Source organism: Aulonocara stuartgranti (genome assembly GCF_965226115.1).
Source record: "Aulonocara stuartgranti genome assembly, chromosome: 8".
Lineage (NCBI taxonomy): Eukaryota > Metazoa > Chordata > Actinopteri > Cichliformes > Cichlidae > Aulonocara > Aulonocara stuartgranti.
In genome coordinates this window covers 82,167-107,251 of record NC_138959.1, presented here as the reverse complement: position 1 = coordinate 107,251, position 25,085 = coordinate 82,167, and the positions used below count along the sequence as shown (strand labels likewise).

At 46.3% G+C, this 25,085-nt stretch overlaps 1 protein-coding gene across 1 annotated transcript; it reads left to right on the top strand.

Moving 5' to 3' along the window:
* On the top strand, positions 1-23,926 carry LOC309713048 (poly [ADP-ribose] polymerase tankyrase-2-like; the record flags this gene model as incomplete). Its single annotated transcript, XM_082544387.1, has 29 exons — positions 1-340; positions 1,104-1,219; positions 1,327-1,435; positions 2,510-2,605; positions 3,443-3,479; positions 3,799-3,874; positions 4,348-4,442; positions 6,768-6,834; positions 6,933-7,010; positions 7,891-7,999; positions 8,080-8,201; positions 8,315-8,406; positions 8,506-8,584; positions 8,696-8,867; positions 9,341-9,420; positions 9,692-9,837; positions 9,941-10,106; positions 10,231-10,450; positions 14,462-14,571; positions 17,984-18,172; positions 18,268-18,628; positions 19,286-19,362; positions 20,146-20,266; positions 20,694-20,791; positions 21,057-21,131; positions 21,482-21,587; positions 22,474-22,660; positions 22,746-22,902; positions 23,864-23,926. The coding sequence occupies 29 exons, from the start codon at positions 1-3 to the stop codon at positions 23,924-23,926; spliced, it is 3,744 nt and encodes a 1,247-aa protein (XP_082400513.1).
* Positions 23,927-25,085: the final 1,159 nt, after the last annotated feature.

The following is a 25,085-nucleotide window of genomic DNA, read 5'->3' as shown; positions in this document are numbered from 1 at the left end:
ATGGCCTCGGTGGCTGCGAGGTTCTGGGGTTCGTCCGTTTGCTGCTCGCAATCCAAACTCTCAGGAACTGGCAGCTTGAAACTGGGAAGAGGCCGCTCTCCTCCGCCCATGTCGTCTGGCCGGAGATGTTCAGGAGTGTCGGGTCTCGGGGGCGGAGCCGTGTCTCCGGGGCCCGTGGTGGTGGAGGTGGCAGAGCCGGGTACCGGTGAGGGCCGCAGGGAGCTGTTCGAGGCCTGTCGGAGCGGAGACCTGGAGCGGGTCCGGAAACTGGTGACGGCCGAGAACGTGAACAGCAGAGACACGGCGGGCCGGAAATCCACGCCGCTGCACTTCGCTGCAGGTGAGACGCTCAGGCTTGATTAACCTGTCAGATAACAGCATGTCTGCCATCTTCTTTTTACAGTGTTATGGTCTTTTCCAGATTTCAAAATTTAAAAAAACATAATATTAATAATAATTATCTCATTGTATACTGATGACGTCCTCGTGTTTCTGCCAGACGCTAACACGGCTTCACATTCATAAGTAGCATGAATGGTTTAAAGCATATGTAATGTTATTGTATGTCTAATTGGTTTAAAACAATATAAACAGCTGTTAGCACACAGAGAGCACAAACCCAGGCAGCTCAGTCTCTTTGTGATCTTCATCATTTCTGTATATTCATGTTGTTTTCTTTGTTCTTCTGAAATGTACTTTAAGAAGTTTGTATTGCAATAAAAAGAAGTGCAAGTTTTATGCTGTTGTTATTTTCCCCAGACTTGGGTGGAGGGAAGCTGGATCTGTGTGGATGGTTATCATGACCTAGCTCTGCAGAGTTTCATCAGCGTTCATTTAAAACTTGGAGCGGTCGTGTTTTTCTTTGTCAAACTGACTGCAGTGATGTGTCCACTCACAAAACTCTCCGTGCGTCTCTTCTCCCCTGTGATGATGAGATGATGAAGCTGCCTCCTCCCTGTACAGCCCCGTTAGCTCGTTGCCGCCTCGCTCTGAATAATTTATGGTTGTAGGGAGGAGGAGGAGGAGTCACTGAGGTGTTCAAGGGCTCAGGCAGTAGAGGAATAATGAGCCTCGTTCATTCGTGTCGCTCTCTGTGTCTCCAGGCTTTGGCCGTAAAGACGTGGTGGACTTCCTCCTCCAGAACGGCGCCAACGTCCATGCCAGGGATGATGGCGGTCTGATATCGCTCCACAACGCCTGCTCCTTCGGCCACGCCAAGGTACATCCACGTGTTCCGTATCCAGAGCTGGAAAGTGGAGACTTTTCCCCTGAAACTTCAGAAACTCTGCAGCCTTGTGTGTTTTTTTTTTTTTTTTTTGTGTGTAGGTTGTGAGTCTGCTGCTTCACCACGGGGCGGATGCCAACGGCAGAGACAACTGGAACTACACCCCGCTCCACGAGGCAGCCATCAAGGGCAAGATCGATGTGTGCATAGGTACAAAAGCACCCAGATGTTCAAACACCTGCAGGACACAGAGTTACTGCACGCACACACACTGACACACAAAAGGTTTCATTTGAATTCAAACCAAATTTGACTTCAGGCAAACAAAACGTTGCTGAAATGATGTTTTGTGTTAGAGATAATTCGGGAAATATGTTGTAATGAATGAATTATCAGCAGCTTTGATACTTTTTATGTGACTCGCTCTGGTAACTGAAGCTAACCTGTGATGCAGTTTGGTTTGTTCGCGTGTGTTGTGAGTTACTTGTGTTGTTTCTGTGTTTGTCTTCCTCCTTGTCTTGTGTACATGTCAGTTCCTCTTGTGTTCCCGTGTCTGATGTTATGTTTGCTGTGAGTCGTCTTGTCGTGGTGTTTTTGGTTACTTCCTGCTTTGATTCACCTTCCTTTGCATCATCGTCATCGTTTGCTCCGCCCTCTTTGTCTCCTCCTGCTGTCAGGTGCTCTCACCTGTGTCCTGTTCCCCTCCTGGTTTGTTTGCTGTCCTGATTTTGCTCTCCGTGCTCTTTGTTCTTACTTTTGTATTTCTGCTTGCTCCCTGATCCCTAATAAAGTTTTGCATTTTGTTCATTTCTGTCGTCTTCTGTGTCTGCGTTTGGCTCCTGCTGCTCCTGTCCTGGAAAACTATTTGTGGCCATATACTGTATATAAAAGATGGACATAGCCACAGTAAATAAGCTTTGACTTCTGAGTTTTTGAAACCAAACATATTGAATATAATGAGGCAGCTGCACCCTGCACCAGCTTTACTGTACTAGAGGCCGAGACCATGAAGTCACCAGGAAGCTGTCACTGAACTCAGAGAGCAGCAGGACACACATCACACAGTTCCTGCAGTGTCAGTAGATCACGTTGCCCAATCAGAGCCTTCTAAAATCTTTAAAAAATTCTAATTTATTAAAATAAAATAGGGGAGCTCTTTTTGTTGGTTATTGCACTACGTAAGATTTGAGTCACCTGCCTCACTGAAGAGCACCTGAGTCACCGCGTCCTGTTAAACTCTGGACGCATTAATTAATTAAAGTGTGTGTGTGTGTGTGTGTGTAGTGTTGTTGCAGCACGATGCTGAGCCGACCATCAGGAACACCGACGGTCGAACCGCTCTGGATCTGGCTGATGCGTCCGCCAAAGCAGTCCTGACAGGTGAGCTGGACCTCACGGGGACATTTGCAGGTGTTAGAGCTCACCTGTTTGTGACGAAGTTTGGACGAGGCCCCCGTCTCGATAAATTCTGTGACCATGAACGTGTATCAATAATCACACTTCCAGCACATCATGTCCTTTCCTCTGATTTTAGTCCGTCTCACTCTTCTGCAAACACACATGAAACAGTAAATCTGTCTTTTATGGTTTTTATATGGTTTCATGCAGTTATGTGGTTTTGTTTCCTGGTTTTTGTCATATTCCTAAATATGTTGTTTGTGGTGTTGATAGATTTTTGCTTTTGACACTTTTTAATCTTTGTTTAAAGTTTGCTTATTTGTCTGACATATTATCTCACTGTGTTGGATGATCAAATGAAACCTCTCCGTCAGCCCATCACTTAGCCCACAGTGATGCGCTGACTGTAATTCCTGAGGGAGAAACCCTCACACTGCTCCGTTTACTCAGTTTCTGCAGATTTTGCTACGATTACGATGAGCTGACATCAAACTCACTTTACGATAAATAAGATAAATCAGGCAAAGCTTCTCTAGTCGAGACTCGGCACAGAAACAAAGACAATGAGCAGAATAGTTTCGTTTGGTATTTATGGCAAATACACTCAGAAAAAGGTAAACATAGCTGCTAAATATTAGCATGTTAGCAAATTGTTAATTTCATTGAGCTTTGTTTTACTTTTTTTTCACATTAGCCTTTACTTTGGTTGTGGTTCATATTAAGACTGAAAGAAAAAGAGGTCAGAGGTCAAGTTTAGAGAAACATTTTATCAGCTTCTTCCTGTGTTTTTTGTTTTTTTCTGTTTTCTTTTGTTTGCAGGTGAATACAGAAAAGATGAGCTTCTGGAAAGTGCCAGGTACAGTACTCTGTAATTCTGTATCACCTTGTTTGGTTGAAGCATAAATGTTTAGATGTTACAGCTGAACCGAACAAGTGTCATTTTTAAAATTAAAAATCCCCAAATTTCTCTTTTCTAGCTGCTTAAATGTGAAGTTTTGGATTTTTGATTCATTTCTCAGAAACATAGGAAGTGAGAGTCTGTCAGCGCTTGCTCTCGTTTCAGTAGATTCTGACATTCATGAGAAAACACATCAGCAGATTTTTCTGAAATTGACGCCTTGAATATAATTCATTAAACTCCAGCTTTGTTGAACGTGATGCCGATGTCTCCACAGGAGCGGGAACGAACAGAAGCTGATGGCTCTGCTAACGCCGCTCAACGTCAACTGTCACGCCAGTGATGGGCGAAAGGTAACGATGAGGGTCTGAATTTATATCAGACTGAGCTGAACGCTTTTTTCTAAGAAGTGTGTGATGCCTAATCAGTTTAATCACATTTTGGGGCACATGAGAACCACAGGTGCCCCCCATTTAGCTCCGCCCCTGATAAATGATTAAAGTAAACTGAAAGTTATTGAGTTAAATATAAATAACAGATACATGGTTTAAATATTGTTAACCAGCACAAATAATGCAGAAATGAATGAAATGGTTAAAATAACAGTAAAATATCTAAAAAATAAATGGAGACAGAACCTAAAAATCGTGGCTCCAGCTCCTTGTGTTCAATGGATTAGTGGTGGGTCATTGGTGAGTGTGGCTCACATGAATAGACTCATGTAGAGAAACTCTTCCTGTCGGTCATAACTCTGACAGCAGGGTGGAGGCTTGTGTCGGTGTGTCCCTGTGTTGTAACACACCACTGGGTGTTGTTGTTGTTTCAGTCAACGCCGCTACACCTCGCCGCTGGTTACAACCGTGTGAAGACGGTGCAGCTGTTACTGCAGCACGGCGCTGACGTACACGCCAAGGATAAGGGGTAAGTGCCTGTGTGGAGCTTCTTTGCCCTTTCCTTTGTCTCAATTCAATTCAATTTTATTTATATAGCGCCAAATCACAACAAAAGTTGCCTCAAGGCGCTTCATAGATACAGAGAAAAACCCAACAATCATATGACCCCCTATGAGCAGCACTTTGGCAACAGTGGGAAGGAAAAACTCCCTTTTAACAGGAAGAAACCTCCGGCAGAACCAGGCTCAGGGAGGGGCGGGGCCATCTGCTGTGATTGGTTGGGGTGAGAGAAAGAAGACAGGATAAAGACATGCTGTGGAAGAGAGACAGAGGTTAATAACAGATATGATTCAATGCAGAGAGGTCTATTAACACATAGTGAGTGAGAAAGGTGACTGGAAAGGAAAAACTCAATGCATCATGGGAATCCCCGGCAGCCTACGTCTATTGCAGCATAACTAAGGGAGGATTCAGGGTCACCTGGTCCAGCCCTAACTATATGCTTTAGCAAAAAGGAAAGTTTGAAGCCTAATCTTAAAAGTAGAGATAGTGTCTGTCTCCTGAATCCAAACTGGAAGCTGGTTCCACAGAAGAGGGGCCTGAAAACTGAAGGCTCTGCCTCCCATTCTACTTTTAAATACTCTAGGAACAACAAGTAGGCCTGCAGAGCGAGAGCGAAGTGCTCTAATAGGGTGATATGGTACTACAAGGTCATTACGATAAGATGGGGCCTGATTATTTAAGACCTTGTATGTGAGGAGCAGGATTTCGAATTCTGGATTTAACAGGAAGCCAAAACAGGAGAAATCTGCTCTCTTTCTAGTCCCTGTCAGGACTCTTGCTGCAGCATTTTGGATCAGCTGAAGGCTTTTCAGGGAGTTTTTAGGACATCCTGATAATAATGAATTACAGTCGTCCAGCCTGGAAGTAATAAATGCATGAACTAGTTTTTCAGAGTCACTCTGAGACAGGATATTTCTAATTTTAGAGATGTTGCACAAATGGAAGAAAGCAGTCTTACATATTTGTTTAATATGTGCATTGAAGGACATGTCCTGGTCAAAAATGACTCCAAGGTTCCTCACCGCGTTACTGGAGGCCAAGGTAATGCCATCCAGAGTAAGAATCTGGTTAGATACCATATTTCTAAGCCGAGTACAATAACCTCAGTTTGATCTGAATTAAGAAGCAGAAAGTTAGCGGCCATCCAGGTCTTTATGTCTTTAAGACATTCCTGCAGTTTAACTCATTGGTGTGTGTTATCTGGCTTCATGGACAGATAGAGCTGGGTGTCATCTGCATAGCAGTGTAAATGTATGCTATGTCTTCTAATGATGCTGCCTAAGGGAAGCATGTATAATGTAAACAGAATTGGTCCTAGCACTGAACCCTGTGGAACTCCATAATTAACCTCAGTGTGGGAAGAGGACTCTCCATTTACATGCACAAACTGGAGTCTATTAGATAGATATGATACAAACCACTGCAGCACAGTACCTGTAACACCTACAGCATGTTCTAATCGCTCTAATAGGATATTATGGTCGACAGTATCGAATGCTGCGCTGAGGTCTAGCAGGACAAGCACAGAGATGAGTCCACTGTCAGAGGCCATAAGAAGATCATTTGTAACCTTCACTAAAGCTGTTTCTGTGCTGTGCTGAGCTCTGAAACCTGACTGAAACTCTTCAAATAAACCATTCCTCTGCAGATGATCTGTTAGCTGTTTGACAACTACTCTTTCAAGGATGTTTGATATGAAAGGAAGGTTGGAGATTGGCCTATAATTAGCTAAGACTGCTGGGTCTAGAGATGCTTTTTGAGTAAAGGTTTAACTACAGCCAGCTTGAAGGCCTGTGGTACATAGCTGATTATTAGAGATAGGTTGATCATATTTAAGATAGAAGAAGTTCATGAAGTCATTACTAGTTAACGTTAAAGGGATGGTTGGCTCAAAAGAGCTCTGACTTTTTGTCAGCCTGGCTACAGTGCTGAAGAGAAACCTGGGGTTGTTCTTATTTTCTTCAATCAGTGATGAATAGTAAGATGTTCTGGCTTTGTGGAGGGCTTTCTTATAAAGCAGCAAACTATTTCTCCAGGCTAAATGATGATCCTCTAAATTTGTGACACGCCATTTCCTCTCCAGATTACGAGTCATCTGCTTTAGGGTACGTGTTTCAGAATTATACCACGGAGTCAGGTACTTCTGATTAGAGACCTTAGTTTTCACTGTAAGGCTCAACAGAGGCCTGCAGTCTGTGGATGGTTTTCTTTAACACGCAGTGCTCCACCTCGGCTGTGACGTGTTAAACGCAGCAGCAGTTTTGACCGCTCGCTATTGTGTTTGTTTCAGGGACCTGGTTCCTCTTCATAACGCCTGTTCGTACAGCCACTACGAGGTCATCGAGCTGCTGGTGAAGGTATCTGTCACTTTATCAGGCTCGAGCAGAACGGGCACTGTGCACATGGTGGGGGTGGGGGTCATACCCATACTAATCCGTCCCGTCTCCGTGTGCAGCACGGCGCCTGCGTGAACGCCATGGACCTGTGGCAGTTCACGCCTCTGCATGAAGCTGCTTCCAAGAACCGCGTTGAGGTAAAACAAACACAAAACTCACTACAGCCAATCACAGCGCACCCTGGAGCTCAACACCTGCAGGACAGCGTTCATCAACAGAATTTTCAGGATGGAAAAACTGAAGATTTGCATTTTAATTAAAATGCAAAGTTTTTTCCTTAATGCAGCTCTTACACTCAAAGCATCCTCGAGGTTGCGGTTTTTTTATTTGGTCACTAGATGGCGCTGCAGTGTGTCGGATATTTGCGCCTTCATTAAACATGTTTTCTCCCTGTTGTTCCCGACAAAACCTCACTGTGATGCCAGTTAGGCTTCTGAAATGACACCGTGTACGCTCTTTCTCCTTAAAACAGCTGCTTCATCCAAATAACCAATAAATATGAAGCAGATTATTGCGGGCCACACACAGACTGCTTTGATCTTAAGTGCTGGTGAAAAAGTTTAACTGCACATTTAATCCCTGAGAAATCTCAATGTAAGAAAAAGAAGTGCTGCTGCGGAGATCTGTCAGCTCCACTCTTTGGACTTAATCTAAAAAAATAAATGTGTAAAAGTCAACACAAAATAGAAACATATTTCTACTGCAGATTTAGTTGTCTATTACTTTATAACTCTGCGTTTACTTTATACTATGGCTCTGTCTTTATCAGCAGGACAAGCTGTGAAAATCAAGTTAAAGTCCATAATCTGTGTCGTCTTTTAACTTTTCCAAAAATGTCCAGTAGGCCAGATTGGAGTCTTTGCCGGGTTGATTCTGGCCCTCAGGCCTTATGTTTGACACAGTAACTCTGAACAGTCACACAGAGCACAGCATCATGGGCACCGGAACTACTTTCTGCTGTAGAAATAGTCCCTCCTCCCCAGTTCTTACTCAGGTGGCCCTCGTATGTTTGCACAGGTGTGCTCTCTGCTGCTGAGTTACGGCGCCGACCCCACCTTCCTGAACTGTCACAATAAAAGCTCCATCGACCTCGCTCCAACCGCACAGCTGAAGGAGCAGCTCGCCTGTACGTCCTGTTTGTAAGAAAATAAGTCAAACAGTCATTAGCAGATTAGCGTGCACATTGAGGATTTTCTGTTTTCTCAGATGAGTTCAGAGGTCACAGCCTGCTGCAGGCGGCGAGGGACGCCGACATGGTTCAAGTGAAAAAGCATCTGAGCGTGGAGACCATCAGCTTCAAACACCCGCACACTCAGGAGACGGCGCTGGTGAGGCGCCGTGTTCAGTCCTGTGCAGTCGCCCCGAGTTACTCACGCAGATTTTAATGGATTGACAATTTTCAGTGTTAAAAACAAGCGTGTGTGTGTGTGTGCGCTCTCAGCATTGTGCGTCTGCCTCTCCGTACCCAAAGAGGAAGCAAGTATGTGAAGTTCTGCTGAGGAAGGGCGCCAACGTCAACGAGAAGACTAAAGAGTGGGTCCCGAGGTGTCAGAGCGTTTTACTTCCTGTTTCAGTGATGTTTGTGATGTCACACAGTTCGTGATCTTTTTGTGATGTCACTGTTTCCCTCAGCCTGCAGACCCCGCTCCACGTGGCGTCAGAGAAAGCCCACAACGATGTCATTGAGGTTCTGGTGAAACATGAAGCGAAGGTGAGCGAACGGCAGCTGAAATGTGTGGTTAATCCCAAGCACGTTCATTAGAAAGTGTCGCTGCAGCATCAGAAACACCTGAGACGAATCCCGCCTGTCGTTTCCGTCCAGGTGAACGCGGTGGATCATCTTGGCCAAACGGCGCTGCATCGAGCCGCTCGCTGCGGCCACCTGCAGACCTGCAGGCTGCTGCTGACCGCCGGCTGCGACCCGCTGCTCACGTCGCTGCAGGGATTGTCACCGTCACAGCTGGGCAACGAGAGCGTGCAGGAGATACTGCAAGGTGACGGAAATCATCAAGCCTGCTTTTAATAGTCAGTTTTTTAACTCGAAGAAGGAAAGCAGGTATTAGAAACACTGCTACACCAAACACGTGAATGTTTGGAATAGAGTCATGTTTTTCCATTTATTTAACCTTTAACTTAATTTAAGAACTCGTAAATTTGGGAGAAACCGGCTGTGATCAACTGATTTATCAAGACGACAAAATCAGTAGAAGAATGATCAATGCTTATTAGACACATGGTGCACCTTTGCTGCGTCCTATTTTTAAAATCCATAAACTGAAATGAAAGGTGGGTGTGGCTTAAGTGCCTTAAACCTGCTGTCATTCTAATTACCAGCAGAGGGCGACGTCTCTTGTTCTAAAACCAAGTCATGAGAAAATGAGCTGCCTGCTCACTTGTTTTGCCACTTTCACGTCACTAGTTTTAAACCTTTGTTGCTCATCTGTGTTTCATTTGTTTGTCTCTGCAGAAGGATTTCTGATCGGGAACTCTGAAGTCAACCGACAGCTGCTAGAAGCATCCAAATCTGGAGATGTGGACGTCGTCAAGGTTAGCCATGTTAGAGGACCAGTCTGATTTCTAAAGCCAGGAACACATTCACGCAATCAAAATGTTCAGTGCCTCCAGTTCACTAGCAAAAGCTAGGAGCTACACCTGCACGACTCACTGCTGGAGCCCCTGCTGGACATTAGAGGAACTGCAGGTTCTGTTGGTCCAGATGTTGCTTCATTGTTGAACTTAAAGTTACTGAACAAATTAACTCTTTCCCTTTTTCTCTGCTTTCTTTGTCTCTGCACACCATATTCATCGGCATCTGCAGAGGCTCTGCACAGCACAGAACGTGAACTGCAGGGACGTGGAGGGTCGGCAGTCCACGCCGCTGCATTTTGCTGCCGGCTACAACCGTCTGGCAGTTGTCCAGTTCCTGCTGCAGCACGGAGCCGACGTCCACGCCAAGGATAAAGGGTGAGGAGGAGGACTGCGTGTCTTCAGACTCGAGCAGAAGAAATGTGTCAGACTTCATCTCTGTGTGGTGGAAAAATGTGCGTTGGTTCTGTCTCTGCTGCAGCGGTTTGGTTCCTCTCCATAACGCCTGTTCCTACGGTCATTATGAAGTCGCAGAGCTGCTCGTTCTTCATGGCGCCGTGGTCAACGTGGCTGACCTCTGGAAGTTCACACCGCTGCACGAAGCTGCCGCCAAAGGCAAATACGATATCTGCAAACTCCTGCTGCAGGTACACACAGACACACGCACGTGTTTTAAACGAATAAACACTTTAAGGATAGAAGCAGCAGCACCACACAGCTCACTGAACATCAGAGTCAAACTGCTAGTTTCTGGTTATTTCCTGGCTCCAGCATGGCGCCGACCCAACCCGGAAAAACCGGGACGGTAACACCCCTCTGGATCTGGTGAAGGATGCCGACAAGGACATCCAGGACCTCCTGCGGGGTGACGCCGCCCTGCTGGACGCCGCCAAGAAAGGCTGCCTGGCTCGAATGAAGAAACTCTGTACTCGAGACAACGTCAACTGTCGAGACCAACACGGGAGGCACTCCACGCCGCTGCACTTGGCCGGTACATAAATACACACACCTGAAACACCAGCGCCTACATTATTCATGCAGGTGTAGTCTTAAAGGACAGTCCGTGTTACCTCCACTGTGCAGTGCCCCCTGGTGTGGAGCTGTTTATGTGGATAGTTTTGTTACATTTGTAACACGTTAGTAACAAATTAAAGGATCCAAAACATTTTTGCAGCTTATCAGCTGCACATACATATTAGAAGTTTGCATGCAGTAGAGACGCCCCCTGCTGGCCAAAGAATGCAGGTTTAAGTGGTTTCACTTTAAGATCCTGTTTTTTTATATATATATATATATATATATCTATATATATATATATATCAGCTGGATAGCGTAGTGGTTAGACTACACGCCTTTGGAACAGAGGATCGCAAGTTCGATTCCTGCCTGGGGCGTCTGTATCCAGTAAGGGTCCAAAGGCTAGACCCCCTATGCTAAGCAAGCCTACCGCAGACATGAGCGAGACAGATAAATATGAAGGCATGCCGGCTCGGACGTCGCCCGGATCAACAAGGTCCGCGTCAGGTGTTGAGGAACCAGGGCACCCTGACGAAAAGTGGGCTACTGGAACAAGAAGGCATCGGTGGGCAAGAGACGAAAACAGGGCGTTGTTGGAATGCTACTATGCAAGTAACCCCAGCGGAAGGGGCTACATGAATAGGATGAGGGACCTATGGATTCTTCGATACCCAACATCCACAATGACGGCGAAACAACTAGTAGCTCAGTGTTCCAACATTCGAAAGAAGGGACTGCTCTCACAGCTAGAGATTGACGAGGTACAACACAAAGGAGGAGTCAGGACGCCAGGTCAGGGGGGAGATATCATCACCCCGACCCGAGATTGGGTACATAGCCCCAAGTGCGATAGGAGAAGGATCGTTGAGTGCGAGAGGAACTGACCTGAAAAATAGGATCATGGCCAAGCTTGAAACCTGGATCCCGCGTAGCCGGTTACCAAGATTACGTGAAGTTCCCTCAGAAGGTCTGCTAGATGATGTTAATGCAGCACTACGGGCAATACCTACAACCACGATTACCGACACTAACAAGCTGATCTACAATACGGCAACAGTGATCAGTGAGATGCTTGGCTACAAGTTGAACAGCGACAAGGGGCAGTACCCTCCATGGAGAAGGAGACTAGAGGGCAAGATCAAAGTAGCACGGAGGGAGGTTAGCCAACTAACGGAGTTGCAGAAAGGTGCGACAAATAAGGTGCCTAAGAAATACAGCAAGCTGTCCATACCTGAGGCCTTGGAAACTGCCAAGCAAAGACTCACAGCCTTGGCCAGCCGCTTGAGGAGGTACACCAGAGAGATAGAAGGCAGGAGAATAAACCAGCTGTTCTCCACAGAACCAGCAAAGGTGTACTCTCAGTGGCAAGGGAACAATAAGAGAACAGCACCACCAAGGCTGGAGACGGAGCAATACTGGAAGAGCATATGGGAGAAGGATGCAACCCATAACGGCAATGCTCAGTGGCTAGAGGATCTGAGGGCTGACCACAGCGACCTCCCTGAACAGGGTCCAGTAACCATCACAGTGGCAGATATCCAAGAAAGGGTCTCCAGTATGAAGAGTTGGACAGCACCAGGGCCCGACATGGTTCACGCCTACTGGCTGAAGAAGCTGACTGCACTCCACGAGCGTCTGGCAGCACAAATGAACCAGCTGCTAGTTAACGAGAGACACCCGGAATGGCTAACTGAAGGCCGGACGGTCCTGATCCCCAAGGACCCCAAGAAGGGACCGGTCCCCTCCAACTACCGACCAATAACCTGCCTCAGTACTACATGGAAGCTCCTGTCAGGCATCATATCGGCTAAGATGAACAGGCACATGGGTCAATACATGAGCGGGACACAGAAAGGAATTGGCAAGAATACCAGAGGCGCAAAACACCAGCTACTGGTAGACAGAACAATCAGCCGAGACTGCAAGACCAGACTGACCAACCTGTGCACTGCCTGGATTGATTACAAGAAGGCCTATGACTCAATGCCCCACAGCTGGATACTGGAATGCCTAGAATTGTACAAGATCAATGGGACCCTAAGAGCCTTCATCAGGAACTCAATGGGGATGTGGCGTACAACACTAGAGGCCAACTCCAAGCCCATAGCACAAGTCACCATCAAGTGCGGGATCTACCAAGGAGATGCTCTGTCCCCACTGCTGTTCTGCATAGGCCTGAACCCCCTCAGTGAGATCATTAACAAGACTGGCTACGGATACCGACTACAGAACGGAGCAGTTGTCAGCCACCTCCTGTACATGGATGACATCAAGCTGTATGCCAAGAGTGAACGAGACATCGATTCACTGATCCACACTACCAGGCTATACAGCAATGACATTGGAATGTCGTTCGGACTGGAGAAGTGTAGTCGGATGGTAACAAAGAGAGGGAAGGTAGTCAGAACTGAGGGGATTGAACTACCAGAAGGCAACATTGCAGACATAGAGGACAGTTACAAGTACTTGGGGATCCCGCAGGCAAATGGGAACCATGAAGAGGCCGCTAGAAAAGCTGCAACCACCAAGTACCTGCAGAGGGTCAGGCAAGTCCTGAGGAGTCAGCTGAATGGTAAGAACAAGATCCGGGCCATCAACACGTACGCCCTGCCCGTGATCAGGTACCCTGCTGGGGTAATAGGCTGGCCAAAGGAGGAGATAGAAGCCACTGACATAAAGACAAGAAAGCTCCTTACCATGCATGGAGGGTTTCACCCCAAGTCCAGCACCCTGAGGCTGTACGCTAAGCGGAAGGAAGGGGGCCGGGGACTGGTGAGTGTCAGCACCACAGTCCAGGATGAGACAACGAACATCCAAGAATACATTGGGAAGATGGCCCCAACTGACCGAGTGCTCAGTGAATACCTCAGGCAGCAGAAACCCAAGAAAGAGGAGGGAGACGAGGAACCATCATGGAAGGACAGGCCCCTGCACGGTATGTACCACCGGCAGATAGAGGAGGTGGCTGATATCCAGAAATCCTACCAGTGGCTGGACAAAGCTGGACTGAAAGACAGCACAGAGGCACTAATCATGGCAGCACAAGAACAAGCTCTGAGCACAAGATCCATAGAGGCTGGGGTCTATCACACCAGGCAAGACCCCAGGTGCAGGCTGTGTAAAGATGCCCCAGAGACAATCCAGCACATAACAGCAGGGTGCAAGATGCTAGCAGGCAAGGCATACATGGAACGCCATAACCAAGTGGCCGGCATAGTGTACAGGAACATCTGTGCGGAGTATAACCTGGAAGTCCCGAGGTCAAAATGGGAGATGCCCCCAAGGGTGGTGGAGAATGACCGAGCTAAGATCCTGTGGGACTTCCAGATACAGACGGACAAAATGGTGGTGGCTAACCAACCGGACATAGTGGTGGTAGACAAACAGAAGAAGACGGCCGTAGTGATCGATGTAGCGGTTCCGAATGACAGCAATATCAGGAAGAAGGAACACGAGAAGCTGGAGAAATACCAAGGGCTCAGAGAAGAGCTCGAGAGGATGTGGAGGGTGAAGGTAACGGTGGTCCCCGTGGTAATCGGAGCACTAGGTGCGGTGACTCCCAAGCTAGGCGAGTGGCTCCAGCAGATCCCAGGAACAACATCGGAGATCTCTGTCCAGAAGAGCGCAGTCCTAGGAACAGCTAAGATACTGCGCAGGACCCTCAAGCTCCCAGGCCTCTGGTAGAGGACCCGAGCTTGAAGGATAAACCGCCCGCAGGGGCGTGCTGGGTGTTTTTTTTTTATATATATATAAATATAAAAAACAGTTTACAGTCATGACAAAGTGACGCCTGAATGCTCGATGGCAAAGAGGACTTGTTTTTGTGATATCTAGTTTCACATATTTGATTCCACATTTAATTTATATTTTACATCCTGCTAAAGTTAAAATATTCTATTAAATGTTAAATTATTCTCTTGCATTATTAATTTCTCCAACATGCTGTCATACATATGTATACGCATGTTTTTCTTTGTGTGTATAGCGGGCTATAATAACTTGGAGGTGGCAGAGTACCTTTTGCAGCACGAAGCTGAGGTCAACTCTCAGGACAAAGGTGGACTGATCCCTCTGCACAACGCTGCCTCGTACGGGGTGAGTCGGGGATAACATTCACACACATCGTTAGCTCTGAACCTAAAACCACGTCTGAACTCGGCCAGAGGGGCCGATGGCGCGATATGGCAGCCTCGCTTCTGTCAGTCTGTCTGCCTCCACCAGTGTGTGAATGTGAGAGTGAATGAATAGTGGCATTGTAAAGCGCTTTGGGTGCCTTGAAAAGCGCTATATAAATCCATTTTTTTATTATTATTTATTATTATTATTATTATTATTATTATTGTTGTTGTTATGAACTCGAAACCAGCTGAAGCTTTGCCCTGTGATGAGGAACAAAAGTCCTCACTTTCCACAAATGTCTAGATACAAGAAAAAGATTGGTCCTCACAAAGATAGACAGACAGGTACAGACACACACACACCTAATCCAGCTTAGGACTCTAACCTTAAACACAGTCTTTATGCTAACATGTAATTATCTCCCCGAGGAGGAAAAAAAGAGAGAAAGTACCCAGAAAGTGCCGGTGTAAACAGATTTCTCTCCACAACATCAGAATCGCGAAGACAGACACACGCCTGACAAAGCAAACAAAAAGTGTGCGTCTGAGAGATGTTTCAGTGTGATTGCTGAAAGGTTTCTTTAGTTGAAATCACAGGACAGCCTGAAACAGGCTGATAAACTACACCATTGTAGTTTTTTAACTGACCACATGGTGGTGCCATTGTGTCTAATGTGGCCTTATTGTGCTCTATTGTGTGTGGCAGTAATAAAGGCTTTAACTGAGCTTTTGTTTTTTCCCCTGTGGCGCCCCCTTTTGGTTTAAGTGCACCAAAACACACAGACTGGTGAGCTGGGGCCCGTTCTTCGTACCTCACTAAGTAAGTTAGCTGGATTAGATTGTTGACGATTTCGCGTGATCTTGGATCGTTCGGTTCCCCGAAGCTCATCCGGGACTTGCTGTCATAGCAACAGAGCCGTAAGCGTAAACCTGCTCGGGAGCAGGTTTACTTTATGTAAACAGGATTAGATCGCGGCCACGCAGGTATGTCCGCTTCATTTATACGAAAGCAACAGCGATATTCCACCACTGTTTCACCATAAATAAATAACATCAATGTAACTAAAGATAATGCAGCACTTGATCCTTTTATTGATGTCACACAGATACATACAGGTCATTTCCTAAAAAAGGGAAATGTACTATTAATCATTCTATTACATGTATGTGATTATTACAGATGTAATTCATATTTCAGAGTAGTAATTGTAAATTACTTCGTGTAATCAAGATGGGAGACGTCTGTGAAGGTTCTCAGTCATCCAGGTCATCGTAGTCAAAGGAGCTTGCAAAGAAAAGCGTCTGGACTTCTTTAAGTTACTTGAAGACGTTTCACCTCTCATCCGAGAAGCTTCTTCAGTTCTAAGGTCAAATGGTGGAGAGTCCCAGATATAACCTAGTGGGAGTTTCCCCCCACAGAGGGACAAAAGGACCCCCTGATGATCCTCTAATCGCCTGAGCCAAGGTGTGAAACTGGGTGTGGGTCCCAATCAGCCAGAGTTTCGGGTTGGTTCATTGTGAAACCTGGCCCCACCTTATCATGCGAATTCCTGAGGTCAGATGGCCCAGGATGTGAGTGGGTGTTAAGGCGTCTGGGAAGGATCTCAAAACTGGATTATAGATGGCAGAGAGTTGGTGTCGTAAACCCCGCCTCTGTTCAAAGATGGTCGCTCACAGTGGACATAGATGCTTCTTTCACTCCTCTTTCAAACCATCTGTCCTCTCTGTCCAAAATGTGAACATTGGCATCCTCAAAGAGTGTCCTTTATCCTTAAGATGCAGATGGACTGCTGAGTCTTGTCCTGTGGAGGTGGCTCTTCTATGTTGTGCCATGCGCTTGTGAAGTGGCTGTTTGGTCTCTCCAATGTAGAGGTCTGGGCATTCCTCACTGCACTGTACAGCATACACCACATTGTTAAGTCTGTGTTTTGGCGTTTTGTCTTTCGGGTGAACCAGTTTTTGTCTGAGCGTGTTGGTGGGTCTGAAATGCACCGGGATGTCATGCTTGGAGAAAACTCTCCTGAGTTTTTCTGATACACCGGCTACATAGGGGATGACAATGTTGTTGCGTCAACAAGATGGGAGACCACGGCTATAAAAGTGAAGGTGGATTTGGGAAACCTGTCGCAGCCATGTCCTGTCCGTTTACGCGAGCCACCCATTGCGGAAGGTGCAAGATTGATAAGGAGAGTCCTCAGAATTCAGCGTATATTGCGGGACAGACAGGATCCTTTAGCTCAGCGCGACAGTGTGCTCATTGAGAGATATCGATATTCCCGTGAGGGTATTATTTACTTAACCAACTTGTTGACGAGGGGGTGCAGGACCACCACCTGTCTTTTTTTGCTCTGCCCTTTTCTTGGTTGCTGTTATGAACAAACAAACAGAGTATTTCAGGGTCTCTTTCCAAGAGACTAAAAGCAATATAAGTGATAAATATTACCATTCTGTGGAATATTCTTATATTTCACTTTTACTTGTTCCCATGTTCTAGTGGGTCCTGTTGTGGCTCTAATGTGAAAGGGGATATAATATAACATAATATAATGTAATATAATATTGGATAATATGGTGTAATATAATAAATCTACCCTACTGCCTACTGGTGTTGGCCAGAGGGGCCGATGGCGCGATATGGCAGCCTGGCTTCTGTCAGTCTGCCCCAGGGCAGCTGTGGCTACAACCGTAGCTGCCTCCACCAGTGTGTGAATGTGAGAGTGAATGAATAGTGGCATTGTAAAGCGCTTTGGGTGCCTTGAAAAGCACTATATCAATCCACTCCATTATTATTGTTATTATTAACTTACTTACGAGTTTGATTTGTCAGCAACTTCCTGCCAGCCCTCGCTCCTTGCTTTTGCAGCCTTTGCAGTGTTCCCTTGCGTTCTGATTAAACTCTGAAACTCCTGAAATCCCTCAATCAAGAGTTCTTGCTCTGCTGCCGGAAAATACCGAGAGCGCTCCTTCGACATTTTCGCCGACCAATCAGAGGGTTGCCGATCAATGTTTCTACTATCGATGCGTAGCCCCTTTTACCACACCCAGTGATCTCACATTACTTCATCCAGCTGTACTAATCGTCAACAGCAGGTGTGTTCGGAGAACCGGATTAGCAAGCTCAACGTTAGCGCGATGATTTGGTCTTGGATGTGTCATTTGATCTTGGATGTAGTAAGCGACGTACGAAGAACGGGCCCCTGGAGACGGAGTGTGAACAAACACACTTCAGTGAGGAGGAGGGAAATGACACAGTTAGCGTGTGTGTGTGTGTGTGTGCGCGTGTGTGTCTTCACATCTCACAAACACGATTATCAGAGGACATAAATCAGTTTTTATTTCCTTTCACAATAAAAGCCTGCTGAGTGTGAACATTGTGCCATCTCTTCTAGCACGTGGATGTGGCGGCTCTCCTTATCAAGTATGACGCCTGTGTTAACGGCACTGATAAGTGGGCGTTCACGCCACTGCACGAGGCCGCTCAGAAGGGACGCACGCAGCTTTGTGCTCTCCTATTGGCTCACGGCGCTGACCCGACCCTGCGGAACCAGGAAGGACAGTCGCCTCTGGACCTGGTCACAGTCAGTCTCACACTGAGTTAAAGGGACAGTCCACCATAAAACAGCTTGTGGTGATAAAACACATTGATAAGCTCCTCCTCCTCTTCCTCCTGCAGGCTGATGATGTCCGGGCCTTGCTAACAGCGGCGATGCCTCCCTCCGCTCTCCCTGGCTGTTACAAACCTCAGGTCATCAGCGTAGCGATGTCTGCCTCCGGTGCTCCACCTGTCACCGCCATCCCACCACTCCTCTCCTCCAACCCTTCCTCGTCATCCGCCTGCCCCACACCTTCTCTCCTCCTGTCTTCTTCCCCTTCCATCTCTTCCTCCTCCACATCTGCAGCAGCGACCAGTAACACAGCCGCTGCTGCAAGCCTCTCGTCTTCACCGCCGCCATCATCGTCCTCACCATTTCCTGAGATGTCGGCCCTGCTGTTGGCTGCGGAGGGATCCCCGGGCATAGAGAAAAAAGATGAAGGTCGGTGATTAAAAAAAAACGTGATGTGAAATCAACAGCTAACCTGCGCTGAAGGTCTGACAAGTGAGGCCCGAGCTGAAGAGCCTTAAACTGGCCAGCAGGGGGCGACTCCTGAAGTCCAGGAGATAAAAAGCTTCCTCTTGCTTTCTTTTTACTACTTTATTATTTTATTATGACTGAATAAAACATGATCTTCATTTTGGAAGTTTTGGTCCTGTTAGAGTCAGAGTTTAGGGTGAGGCTAACTTTTCAGCCACTACAGGGAGCATGACATATGGTTTCAGAAAACTAAGGTGCTAAGGGCAAAAATGCTCAGTTCTACATCAATCCCAGGATCACTGTAGTATCAGTTAAATATCTTCCGTGAGGTTTGAACTACGGCGAGCCAAACGCATCACCAAAGAAGACGCCACCAATCCGATCAAGCTGTGACAACCAGGACGTATCCTGCCCGAGTGTTAGCTGCAGGGATAGTTGGGTTTCTGTCACAGACGGTGTGAACCGTCCAGTTTGGTAACAGGCCGAGCGATGTTCTACTTAATTGCTTTTTTCCTTTTCCCACTGCGGTCAGTTGTATTCCTGTGGATCGCGTGCCGAGAGCCTCTGGATGAACGCCGTCTTGTTTTGGTTTCTGAACTGATTGTGTTTGTTGTTCAGGGACTGAGCTCAGCATCTGTCAGTTCTTGGAGAACCTGGGGTTGGAGCATCTTCTGGAGATCTTCGACAGGGAGCAGGTGAGAACTTCGACACCGGCAAACTACTGGCAGGTTTCCCGTGTGTAAGGAAACAGTGACGGCAGGTACAAGAGCATTAGCTGCACCGACTTTCATTGAAGAATTTCTTTATTTAAATATGAGGAAACTTTCCATCCATTGAAAGGACTGATGAACAACAATTATTCCTGCTGTTACTGTGGAGAGACTTGAAGATCACAGATATCCAGTGATATCAACAGGAAGTGCTAACACATGATTCATCTGCTGTTAACACCTTTAATTTGGCTAAAATTGTAAAAAAAACAACAAAAAAAAACAGCCCCTAACCCCTCCCAAACAGCCAATGAACTCTGACCTTTACAGGTCTCAGTTAGCATGTTAGGGTCTGCCTAAACTTTTATATTCACGTGTTGATCATCAGTTTATCAAAAGCCTCTGATTAGCAGCACCTGGCAGTTGCGCATAATGTTTCACATGAATGCTGATAAACCTCCTAAATGAATGAAAAGTAAAACCGCTCTGCAGCAGCTGTGAGAAGCTGTAATGACCTTTGCTTGGTTAGTTTGGGTGACAGCTGTCGCGCTTCATAAACGATCTGTTTCAGAGTCGTTTAGTTTCAGTGCAAATAAAAGAATCAAGCAAAGGCCTGCAGATGGTTTCTGACTCAGTTTTAAGCTTCTGGTTCGTTTTTCTTTGGACCCAAGAAATAGGTTGTGTCACTGAGTGTCACTGAGTGACACACACAGTAAACGTGTGTGTGTGTGTGTGTGTGTGTGTGTGTGTGTGTGTGTGTGTGTGTGGATCACTCTAGACGTTCTGGTGGAGATGGGTCATCGCGAGCTGAAGGAGATCGGCATCAACGCCTACGGACACAGACACAAGATCATCAAAGGAGTGGAGAGGCTCATCAGTGGGCCGCAGAGTGAGGACACACGCACACACATTTAAACTGGAGTTATTCTGCTCATTGTGCACTCTAGATTTGTATCATTGGACTCTATCAGAGCAGCTTTGTATGATTCCCAACACTAAATAATCTTTATTTCTCTGATCTGAGCATGATTTCTTAGCTCCTCCCCCTTTAAGGCCCCTTGTTTTGATTGACAGGACCCCCTCCTCTTACTGATGAGGTTCACGAGAGCCAGGGGTTAGGTCTCCTCCACTTAATGACTGAAACACATTCCAATCATTTCATGAGCTTTAATGAATGAAGAGAAAACACATGTTATACCAGCAGGTGGACCGAGGCAGGTAACCACGATGACTTCGACTGTTTGGGTCGGGGTTGGCTTGCTTTAAGTTTTTCTCCATCGTATCTGAGAAACTCCTGATTTGTGTGTTTGTGACAGGTCTGAATCCGTATCTGACGCTGAACACAGCCAACAGTGGGACGATCTTAATCGACCTCTCGGCCGACGACAAGGAGTTCCAGTCGGTGGAGGAGGAGGTACTGACTCATACCTGATGATGAGACCTGCAGGTTAACTCTGAAACTCTTGATTTAATTCATCGCTGTGAAAGAGCCAGCTGTGAGCGATGCTTACTTCAGGACACACAAACGTGTCGTGTGCACAGAATAAAGTACACATACAGTGAAAGTGTGGAGAAGCTAAAGCAGGTGGCAGTGAACACAGAGAGGACGTTTGCTGAGATTAAAGGCCTAACAGCCTACCAGGCCGCGGTCCTAATGTGGTTTTGTTTGTGTTGGTCAGATGCAGAGCACCATCAGAGAGCACCGAGACGGCGGCCACGCTGGAGGAGTCTTCAACAGATACAACCTGGTCAAGGTAACTCGCTGCGAAGACTTGGAGGGCTGCGTCTTTGCTGCTGCTGGGTCATTTTCTGAGCTGCGGGCTGATTTGCTTTCATAGATGAAGAATCTGAAGCCGCCCTCTCTCACGTGTAGCACATGACAGGAGATCATTTTCATCGTATGAGTTCTGTTTTGTTTGGTTTAGATGAGAATGCAGGTCTTACACACGGTCGCCATCACAGACTTGGTGCTAAGATGCAGGACGTTGTGACCCAGCTCCACGGGACGTTGTTATTCTCACATGAACATCTGTTGGGCATGATGGTGGTGGGGTCAGAGGTTAGAGGAGGTCACTGTGTTGACTCTCAGCTGATTGTGTTTCAGATCCAGAAGGTCTGCAACAAGAAGCTGTGGGAGAGGTACAGCCACCGCAGGAAGGAAGTGTCTGAGGAAAACCACAACCACTCCAATGAGCGCATGCTGTTTCACGGTCAGAACACCAAAGATCATGATATAGGAACAAGCAGCAAAAGTGTTGTGATGGAGAACAGTCAACAGATCTAACCTCTATAATATCAGGTGTACCAGTGTAGAGCAGTGGGGGAAGACTTGCATGATTTAAACTTGGCCACGTACATCGCTGGTTTTCAGCACAGCTACCATTCTTAGATCCCTCGGTGGAAGTGCGGCTGTTTCCCCTTCTCCTCTAAACCTCCTCGGGTGTGTCGAAACACTGATGCTTCAACACGATTTTGATTTTCAGGAAGTGTCACAAGTGAAGAATGTGTTGGTGTGGCTCAAAGCCAGCATGAGATGGCATCTGCTATGTCTTCTGCTCTGATGTTTGCCTGTGAACGGTGGACTGTAGACGGACACCCAGCTCTCATCGCCGGCGACGATCCAACAAACACAAATTCAGGTCAAAGTCATAGAGTTGTCTGTGATCGGGGTGATTTCGCAGTGCGAGGCCTGGAGTTCATTTTCACGAGTCTGCCGCGTTCTGAGTGACGGTCCGTGCACGTCTGCATGCCTGCCTGCTTCATGTGACCACATGGACTCATCTCCAACCACACATGCGCCAACATGGCTGTGAAGCAGATTATAAAGAAGTATGACAGGACTGAAAACTCAGCCGTCAGGTCTGCGGCTGTTTGCCCTCTTGAGGCTTTAGAGGACATGAGACGTTCAGGGACAGATATAAAAATGGCAGCTGTCCTGGGATCTGTGCAGATGTGCTCAGAGCTTTGTCGGTCACCTCTCACAGGTAGATAGTGAAGTAGAGACTTGTTGGGACAGAAGCGTGAATCATACGAATCATGACATGAAACAGTAATGTTAACGTGGGCGTTGATCGTACTGCATCGATTCCCTCTCAGGCTCGCCGTTTGTCAACGCCATCATCCATAAAGGCTTCGATGAACGCCACGCGTACATCGGGGGGATGTTCGGCGCCGGGATTTACTTTGCAGAGAACTCGTCAAAGAGTAACCAGTACGTCTACGGCATCGGAGGAGGGACGGGCTGTCCGCTCCACAAAGACCGCTCCTGCTATGTCTGCCACAGGTACACCACCTGACCTCCACCCCCAAACACACCTGTGCTCAGACTGCAGTGGAGCACCACTCTCACGCTTCTTTGTTCCTCGCAGGCACCTGTTGTTCTGCAGGGTGACTCTGGGTAAATCCTTCCTGCAGTTCAGCGCCATGAAGATGGCTCATTCGCCGCCGGGTCACCACTCCGTCACCGGCAGGCCGAGCGTTAACGGCCTCGCTCTGGCCGAGTACGTCATCTACAGAGGAGAGCAGGTCAGAAACACCTCGTCATCCTTAGAACTTTATTTTTGGATAAAGTCTGTGGTTTGGAGTCTTAGAAACATCAAATATTTTGGGTTAATTAAGAGTTTTGAAGAAATAATCATGAATTTTATTAAAGGTTTAACACACAAACTCGAGCGTGCTAAATACCGAACTCTGTGGAGCTTTGCTTAAATCTGCAGCACGGCCATGTTGGCTTCAGCTTTCCTCTGAAAGGCGGACGCGTCTCCTACACAAACAGCCAGATGACAGATAATCGTTGAATAAGTGAAGAGAGCGGCTCGTGCTCAGACAGTTGGACATTTTCTAATGTCTTGTGCCAAAACCAATATCTTCTCAGAAGTGGCACTTCACAAAGTGGCATGAATACATGTCCACTTGAGCAATCAGCCACGTTACAAGTGTGTCGCATTACATGCAGAGGTCTGCTTTAGTGCTGAAAGCAGCAGCCTGAGAGGACGAGAAGGAAGTGGGGACGTTAAAGTGTCAGAGTGTCACATTTACTGTCGTCTTCCTGCAAACGCAAACAAGCAGAGAGGTGCCTGCGGGCTCGCGTTGAAACATCTCTCATTGTTTTGAGTTTAAATTCAGTTCCAGGCCGACCAGCAGCTCCTCACAACAAACTGAGTGAGAACGAACTGAGCTCAGAGCTAGTTTGGGGGGTTAACTCGGTGTTGTTTCAAGAGAAATCTGTTTTCATCAGCCTCGTGTGCATGAAAAGGTTTCAAAGCTTTCTGTGAATATAAATGGAGTTGGTGATGAACAGCTGCAGAGTTTCTGTGAGTATGAAATCGTCATGAAACCTTTTATGAATAGCACGTTTCATATACACCAGCTCAAAGTGATTGTAGAAAAAAATGTAAATGAAAGAATCAGTTTTTAGTTCGGTGTAACTGGGGAAGGTTGAGTGTCTGTTACAGAGTGTCAGTGAACGCCTCTCTGCCGCCCACAGGCCTACCCCGAGTACCTGATCACCTACCAGATCATAAAGCCTGAAGCCTCCGCAGACAGATGAAGATGGAGTCAGGGAAGGAAAACACGAAGAAACACCAGAATCTTCACTAACTGCATGCACAGAGAAAACTTTATTTATACCATGTATAAAACATGTAGGTTTTTATCAGATGACTGTTTTTTTTGTGGTTTTATGCACTTTATTGTCTTCCGTCCTGATGTGATGTGACTGTTGATTTCATCCTCTTGTCGTTAAAAATGTGTTGTTCACATATTTCAGGTCATTTTTCAAAAACCAAATCCATGTACTTGACCCACGCGACATGTTGTTGATGTTTGAACCCACGTGATGGGAAGTTGCTGTAATTGGCAGATAAATGGGTTCATTGCTCCCCGTCTTTGAAAACGGCGACGTAACGGTGAACGGTTGCTCGCTGCAGACAGAACAGTCAAAACAACCCTATATGTTGCCTGGCAACCACCTGACGAGATGAAGAACTGGATTGGTTTCATGGAGATGTTACGTGTATATTTATTTTTTGTACAAGCATGTCAGTTTATTAATATTTATGAAGTGAAAATATCGTGTTGGTTTTTAAACACCAGGTTTTCTCTGAATCAGCCTGAACGAGCTGCAGTCTCTGATTGGCTGGAGTTATCACACAGTTCATGAAAACCTGAATCTGATTCATCAAACAAATATTATTTACCTGCCGCAGACGTACCTGAGCAGTCGTAGCCTGACTGCAGATCTCTGACTGATTTATTTAGTTCATATTCCAGCTCAGTGTTTTTATCCCTGGTCAGAAAAGCTTTTTATGATTCAGTTTTAAAAAAAATACAGCCCTTAACAAATTTATTAGACAACCAGTCATAAAAACAAGGGAACACACATTTTTTAGAAACAACTTAATTAAAAACAACTTCACCTTTTTTTCAGCATTTTTGTGAAAACAGTAAATTGGAAAATTCAACAACAATAATTACATTTTAGCATTAAAAAATCAATGTTAAAGTTTTTACACTTACTGGTGAATTAACATTACAGAAAAATCTAAAATGATTTTGGTCATTTTGTTTAAATTTAGGGCCTCTGTGGCGTCAGATATAAATTTGTTAATCACTCTTCATGTTTATGTGATGCTGACCTCTGTCAGACAAACTGCTTTAGCTCTGGACTCTAAGCCCCACCTCTCGAAAAGCTCAATCTTTTTCTGACT